This window comes from Tigriopus californicus, chromosome 1 (genome assembly GCF_007210705.1).
Source record: "Tigriopus californicus strain San Diego chromosome 1, Tcal_SD_v2.1, whole genome shotgun sequence".
Taxonomy (NCBI): Eukaryota; Metazoa; Arthropoda; class Copepoda; order Harpacticoida; family Harpacticidae; genus Tigriopus; species Tigriopus californicus.
Window position 1 is genome coordinate 2,262,590 of NC_081440.1, and position 8,170 is coordinate 2,270,759.

Below are 8,170 nucleotides of genomic sequence, written 5' to 3' on the forward strand. Positions count from 1 at the left end.
AAAAGATAAACAGGAGCTACTTTTTATTCAAAGCGTGGAAACTACATATTTTGTCCGAGGCCAAAGATAACGGTTTTCACTCCAAGCCTCCATATTTTGCATTATTTGGTATCCTTTCATGATATCATAACCTTTTTGCCATTTTCATCTACACTTTTATCCATATTCTCTATAAAACATTAATCCACATGTTTTTGGGGTTTGCATATTACAAGAAGAGACGAACTCAAGACCATGTATCATTATATCATTATTTGGCAAGGCAGTTGATCAATTCATCAAGGACTTGAGAGTCGAGGATGGAAGCCCCAGGCCCAGGGCACCACGAACGACTGTTTGAATTGCAGTCAACCGTACGTTTTAGACCAGATGGTGCTCATAGGCATATGCAATGCCCTCGGTAATTCATATTATTTGAGCCAGAGGACAGGTATGCGCTTTAAACAGAGCCAGCTAAGCAAAAGGCAGTAGGAAGGTGAATCGACGAAATCTAGACTTGGACCGAGGCACAAGAGATTCTTTTTACCAAAATAGTGACAATGTGGGAGAAAATGTCTTTTTTTTTCGACTTGCAAATTGATGATCAAAATGAAATTGAAACTATATTTACATTGTTGGCCTACACGCAATATTTGATGTAATTGTACAAGTTTCTGATTAGCTTTTGATTTAATACATAATGGCGCGCCCACGAGGCTTTTGTTTAAATTAATGCCAATTTCTTTTTTTTTTGCCATCATTGATTCTTAACACGACCCCCTATCATGATACCCCTCAAGAATCGGTCGAGCACTATCACGTTGCAAGGTATAGGGGATGTTAAGAAAAGGAAATTCAAGGAAAAATGTGGTCCGGCACCCTGATTTTGGACATTTTGGGGAGAGAGAACTAAGACAAGATAAACGTTATTCTCCCCCGATTAGCTGGCGGTGCTCATTTTTAAATTTGTGACAAACTGTTAGAAAGGTTTAGATAGAGACTTTAAGGGCTATTAATATCGTGTTAAGTTAAGTTGGGTTAGGTTAGGTTAGGTTTGATAAGTTTAGGTTAAGCATAAAAAAGTAGCACCGCCAACTAATCGGTGGAGAATAACGTTTACCCTAAGACAAACATCACAGTCAACTTGCATCATTCGCCCATTGAATTTTCAATAATCGAGTGATTTTGAGCGAGTTGTGTCACAAAACCCTACTGAATTAGCATGTTTGGTGTCAATCAATGAACGCACTATCAAATTGGCTCAATACTACGATGCTAATTGCCTAGACAAGCATGTAAAATGGAAAAAATGTCAAAATCCAATGCATGGACAGTGCGGTTTGGCTGGGCATGTTGTTTTTGATTTTACTCCATGGAATAACGTCAGTTGTCCATGAACGCCTTTACTTGACTAGCCCTATAGGTTCAGGATGTCTTTGGGGTTCACAAGAAAAGGAAGAAAGATCGACATGAAAAATCTACGAGTGATCATCCCTCTAGGCAATGGTTTAGAGAAGAATTTTCTTTCACGACCAAATTTTCCTTGTTCATTCGTACACCAACTTCCCTCTCGTCATGTCGACTTTCTGGAAGAGGGCCTTGGTTTTAGCCTATTTTATTGTCTCGGACCATTTTCTTTCGTGTTTGGTGTCGAGTCAAAATGCGCCAGAGCATTCTAATGAACAAGTTCATCACTATTCTATTGGGTCTCAAGCACATCAGTATCCCGATTATTGTAAGTCCATATTGATATTTTAGAGATAGCCTACCTTCACATAACTGTGAACAAATCTTACCGTCTCTTTAGATCATAACACCCCAAATCAAGTTTACCCATTGGCCAATGGAATCGATCGACAAGGCATTCAAGCATTACTCTCCAGTGTAAGTTTGTCTTTGAGCATATCCCCATTGGACACAAAAAAATTTAGGCGAAAATAAGCAATTAGAATTTCAACTAAACCAAGACACTCCCCTGTCAAAATGCTTGTAATCTATGTCACATCTCAAGGCAGGTGAAATTTCGGCTCAATCCAACATCTAAAACAAGACCAATGAGGTGTGCAAACTCATGACAAAATTCGGTACAAATTGAGTTAAGTTGCTTGAACAAAGGTGGTAAGATCTGTAACAGGTCCATCTTATTCATTCTTTACTGTATTTACTACCAAGCTTTAAGCCACACCTACAAAGACGCTTTCGTTCTCATACGTACCTTTTTTTTATGAACCCATTTTGATCACGATAAACGCCGCTCACATTTCTTTCCACCTTGTCCTATTCACTATTTATCTATTTTCCTTATTTCAGCCCGGAGCTGCGGTCATCCAGTTTGGGGCACTCATCATTTTGGGTGGGGCAGCCATCATCACGGGTGTCCAAGCGGCCAACACGGATCGAGATCTGAACACGTTGCGGTCTCGTTTTACGACCGTTTGTACCGCCGTCAGAGTAGCTGGAGCCGTGGACGGCGAAATTGAGGTAGATCCTGCCGCTCAAGAAGCCCTACGACGTGTCAACGCCGTCATATCGGCTTTGAGCCAAGTTGGAACGACGACTTGTAATTTCTGATTGCCTTCAATTGAGACTGAGCATAAAAATAGCGTCTACCTCCTTGATTGTTCTACATAATAGTCCAAGAAATTTAGGGTTGAGGCCCGGATAACGATTGTTGAAGAAATAAATATGTTTTCTCGCCCATTTTCAAACATCTTTAAATGTTTCCATGCCATATACGACACGATAGTTGTTGGTCTGCTTCTGAATATCAGAGTGGGCTTTTTTTAGAGTTTTTAAACTTGTTTCTTGCGAAAACATAGAAATCAGTTGTATTTTGCATAGTATGACACTCTACACAGGTATCTTTTACCGATTACCCTAATCATGCTTTGACCATGCTGTATAGAAGTAATTACCAATTTTGTGCTATTTTTTGTCTGGGTTTCATGGGTATCTTTGATTTTTTTTTTTATGTGCTTGATCTCTTGAAAATTGTGACCATGTTATAGTAAAAATTGAAATTGTCAAGTGGCGATTTCTAAATCGTCTTAGTTTTTTATTGGCTTTTCTTCATTTGTGAGTTTAAGTTAAGAAATCTGTAATAATCTGTCAGATCATCATGTTCTTGAGATAGGTTCGACTACAACTCAAAAGCTGGCGTGCTCTAGAGTAAAACCGACCAAAAAAGTTTAGCGAAGTTCAAGTTCGAAGATGAACATAGGCCGTTGATTGTAGAAAGGCTGCATTCAATTCTCAAACAGGAATCATCATTGATGCAATCATTGACAAAGTAGTTTCAGTTTTTGAAGAAGTTTACTCGAATCTAGAAATATCTGAATGTGTTCTGAAAGGTGATACACAGAAAACATTCCAAAATATAGGAAGATTTTGTTCAAAAAGAATTGCAAACTAGCAAAAAGGCTTAAGAGTACTTCGATTCCAGTAATTGTGGGTAGTCTCCAAGAAAAGTTGGACGTAGTTCCGGGTAATATTAAGGCCTCTATCGAAAATGACCAACTAAAAACTGAGTCGTAAACTTAGTAGGCGATTTCTTGCTACTCCGAGTTGCTTTTTTCATTTTGATGAGTCTTGGCTCAGGATGTCTCAGTTTTAAATGGAGAGCTTGATTTCGCACGTCTGCACTCTTTGAGATCTGATTACTGACTTGATATTTTTTGAAGGAGCAATTTGGAAGTGCAACAGATGGAATATCCAGTTCAGGACATGGTTCAATCAATTCTCTTTTGGCCACCTTTGGTAAGACTTGAGCAGTTGAGATCCGTATTTCGAACAGGAAACAGGAAAGAAATTTCATGCAGCCTCTTAATTTCGAAATTCTTTGTTCGTTGCTCTGCTCTTTTTGTTCTTATGATCGGAAAGGGTTACTGGCAGCCTTAAATTAATGCTCAGGAAATTTACGCATAAAATGAAGAAGAATCCAATGCCAAAGAAAAATTTGAAATTAAGAGTTTTGTGACATTTTACCACCTGTTTTTGTCTTATCCTGTGATTCTTGTACCTTGTACTTTGTCTTTTTGAGCCAACTGCAGTTGTCAAGCAAGGAAAAGTTTTCATTGACTTGAGTATGATGCATCAAATTTCCAAAGTCTCCTCATTTCCATTACTCAAGGCATAGGGTTGTAATATTCAAATCTTTATGATTTTTTATGAATATCGGAAATGAGGAGACTTTGGAAATTTGATGCATCATACTCAAGTCAAAGAAAGATTTTCCTTGCTTGAAAACTGCACTGAATCAGATGATGAGAAGATGTCAACACTAAAGTAGCAAATGCAACGAGATTTAAAACCAAGAACACCCTCCGAGTAGTTATGAGCAAGCACAATTTTAACCCTTTCATTGTTCATAATATGCAAGATGGAAATAGCAAAAAATGGCAATTTCTGTTGAGCCTTAAGTTTTTTCAGCTCTCACGAGATAAGCAAATAATCAAATCAAATTATAGACCATTCTGGGAGCTGAAAAGGAACGAGTAAAGAGTTACACAATTTTAAAATGTAACGAAAATACAGTTCCATTTTCGAAAAATGGAATGATTTACTGTAATTTCGTTCATTATGCCCTGCTTATTATTATCATTTGCTCATTTAAAATTATTTGCTAAATAACTAGTGCTGAATGTTAAGAAGACAAATCTCATTGTATTTAGTCCTCGAAATGCATTTCATACTTTTGACTTTAATTTGACGTTAAACGGACACAATATCCAACAAATTGGATTCCACTTTAGCACCAAGACGATTCGATTTTTAGGCATTAACATTGACGACCACTTAAACTGGAAGGAGCACATTCGTCTAGTCAGCAACTCCGTCAGAAAAACCATGTTCACTCTTTTTATGGTGAAGCAAGCAATAACAACAAAACTCATATATACTTTGTACAACGCCCTAGTCAAAAGTCGGCTAGAGTATGGTATTGAATTCTTTGAAGAAAGTTCGGCCATCAAAAGTCTAGGCGTCCTTCAAAAAAGGGTTATGAGATGGATGGTAGGAGCAAAGTCGTGCTCTCACACCAATCAAATTTTTAAAAATTGGATGATATTAAAAGTAAAAGATTTAGTAAAAGCAAACCATCTTAAATTCATCTACAATTGCTATCGTGGTTACGTTCCACAAATGATAGACTCGCATGAATTTAAGAAAATGAGAGGGGGCATTATTCGTTTTAACTTACCATTAGCGCAGTTGAATTGGTACCAACCACTTCCCATATACGCTCTCCCTAAGACTTTGAATCAATTCATTGCTGATAACAAGATAAAATTGGAAAACTTACCCACTACAAGCAAATGATGGATCGGATATGTCACTGAAATGATCACTGCCTCGTACTCAACATCCGGGTCACAGGGGCCCCAAGGGCATGCGAGGTCCCGTCAGGAGGCACGGTTGTCTGACCCGGGTTGTCTGAATCGCCGTCCGGTGCATTTGGTGCGACCGAGCTTTGATATGGAAGTGGGGCTGTCTGGAGTTGTGGGCGGGGATGGTGCTCTCGCTGCAAGTTGTGATTGAGGGATGCCATCCTGGCTCTTCTGGTGGAAGTGGAGATGACGATTGGTGTTGGGTCAGTACCAGGTCCCAAGGGTGCCTCACTGGTTTGGATGATGGTCGGCGTGTCGAATGCAGACCTGATTTGTTTCCGGACAGTGGACTCAATAAGTATGTCCGTGGAGCCTTTCTAGTACAATGAAGTGGTCGGGCATGTAAACTGGGATGAATGTGCTTCGTCGGGTTTTGTTTACCACCCATACCGGATCGTCCCGGTGGAACAGGTGAGGTTTCCGATAATTTGACTTTGTAGCGCGTGTTTGCCGGTGGTTGTGCTCTTTTTGTCGTAGATGAGATAGCTGCGGGTTGCCCCCCTTGAACTTCATGGATGTGGATGGTGCCACTCCGGAGGCCACATGAGGAGTATCCCGGTAGTCTGCGATGGCTGTGGCTAGAGCATGCTCCATGCCGGCGGGTGTCTGGTCCGATAACTTGATGGCCTTTCCAACTAGCTTTATAGCGCACTCCGCCGGATTGCTCTGTGGGTGGTGCGGGGGCGAAAATGAATGCGCCATGCCGTTCCCTCAAACATATTGGCCAAAGAAGTGGCTGGAGAAGGCCGTGACGTTGTTTGTCCGTAGTTTTTTAGGTGTGCCATATTTAGTGAAGATGGATCTCAGTGCTCCAATGGTGTGTTCAGTGGAGGGTGACCGTACCATCACTGCTGCCACGAATCGCGTCAGATCGCATGTTGTTACGAGGATGTGTCTACCATCTGGAATGGGGCCAAAATGGTCGGCTGACACAGAGTGCCATGGCGATGGCGGTGGGTCACGTTTGAGGGCCGTGTTACCTGAGGCAGCCGGTACGTATAGTTTTGACACTTGGGACAAGAGCTGATGAATTGTTCAATTTGCTTGTCCATTCCAGGAAACCAAAACACAGCCCGCATTCGGCGTTTTGTGGCGGATATACGCAGATGCGCGGCTCCATGGGCCAACTCCAGGGTCCTCTGGCGTAAATCAAGAGGCAGTACTATTTGGGAACCCCGGAACACGGCTCCTCTTTTTGCCACCGAAAGTTCGTTCAGGACGTGGCGATATCTACGAGTGATTGCGGGTAGTGGGTCCATTTTCCCGTTTTGGACATATTTGGCGAGTGCGGATATCTCTGAACAGGACTTGGCAGAGGATGCAATGTTCTTGGGTCCTATGGTTGACGTGATGCCGCCGTTTTGGATGTGGTACAATAAACGCTCCGCTTCTTCCGTCTCGTTTCTGATATTGCGTGGGAGCTTCGTCCATGGAACTGGGCTTCTAGAGCAGAAGTCGGTCGGGTTGGTTGTTCCTTTGAGGTGATGGATACTGTATGGGATGTCCAGATGCCTTAGTTTGATGCGCTTGATTCTGACCGATCCTTGTCTGGAGTTTTGGAAGATGGCAATGAGGGGTTTGTGGTCTGAGTGAACCCTGACCCTGGGGTTCCCTATGAGGTGTTGATGGAATCTCCTCAGATCGAAGTCTATTGCAATTGCTTCCAGGTTGAGTTGGGGGTACTGCTTCTCTGTATTTGACGTTGCTCGGGATACTACGGCTATGGCTTGGCCCGTAACTAGTCCTTTGCCTTGTGCCAGAATAGCGCAAAGGCCATGGATGTGCGCGTCCACAATGACGTGTGTAGTGAGCTCGGGGTTGAAGTATGCCAGACTGATAGAACCAATAAGGTACAAGATATCCAACTGCACATTTGAAAAACTTTACCCACGTTCAACTGGATATGCTCATCAAATTTTCCATGATTTTGGAGGACTACACGGTTGTTTTTTTTTTGCTTTATTTTTGCAAGCAACCCAGGGCGCTTGATAAGGATTCAATCAAAACTAAGTAAGAGGTGAACCACCATCAGTGCTACATGATGTGGTGATTCATTACCAAACTGGTGATTTCACAAGTAATTTTGGGACAAAATTTTGCACCTGGTGATTGGTGATTTACAGCAAAAAGTATCTCGAAATCTGGTGATTTTGAAAAATCCGAAAAATCCAACTTTGGTTGGCTATGGTTGGCTAAAATAGAAAATATTTTTGAAAAAAGTACACACAGGTATGAAATAGATCGCAAATATTTTACAAAACACCTACTGATGTTTTCCATCAATCTGAAACAGCTCCTTTATCTTTGCAATTTTTTAAAATACTCTGTTTCAAATCCTAGTTTTGTTTGGGTAATGAACTTCCTCCTTTAAAAATCAGGCATATCTTGACGTGTTCTCATGATTTTTGGGGTAAATGGTCATGATGTGAATGGTTAGTTTTGGAGAAATTGACTTACCATTACTTTTTTGTATCTTAAAAACTTACTTTTCATAACAAAATTGTTTTGCAATACATTTCTACCCTCTGGCATTATTGTGTCTTATTTAATGAACTGATATTTATCTTTTTCACAAGATATTAAGATGTACAAAATACGGATCATTCTAGGAGGGTATCATGGACAAGGCAAAATCTGCTCGCAAGGGATAGCAGGTTCAAATCCCAATGCTGGAAGATATCATGATATAATTTTCGTTTTCATCTACGTGTTACATGATAGGGAAGTCAAAAGCAGCCCTTACAACCTCCAGAACGTGTTGGTGCCTATGTTTTGGAAAGTTTATTTGCAAATTTTTGTGCAAATCC

General features: G+C 40.8%; 2 protein-coding genes across 2 annotated transcripts; both read left to right on the top strand.

Moving 5' to 3' along the window:
• The first annotated feature begins 1,226 nt into the window (after positions 1–1,226).
• Positions 1,227–2,677, top strand: LOC131883206 (uncharacterized). The gene is made up of 3 exons (XM_059230642.1): positions 1,227–1,714; positions 1,787–1,863; positions 2,290–2,677. Exons 1-3 carry the CDS (start codon positions 1,555–1,557, stop codon positions 2,548–2,550), a joined length of 498 nt encoding a protein of 165 aa, XP_059086625.1. The 5' UTR covers positions 1,227–1,554; the 3' UTR covers positions 2,551–2,677.
• A 912-nt stretch (positions 2,678–3,589) lies between these two features.
• Positions 3,590–7,540, top strand: LOC131883035 (uncharacterized). Its single transcript, XM_059230400.1, has 2 exons — positions 3,590–6,355; positions 6,421–7,540. Exons 1-2 carry the CDS (start codon positions 5,932–5,934, stop codon positions 6,846–6,848), a joined length of 852 nt encoding a protein of 283 aa, XP_059086383.1. The 5' UTR covers positions 3,590–5,931; the 3' UTR covers positions 6,849–7,540.
• The last annotated feature ends 630 nt before the right edge of the window (positions 7,541–8,170 follow it).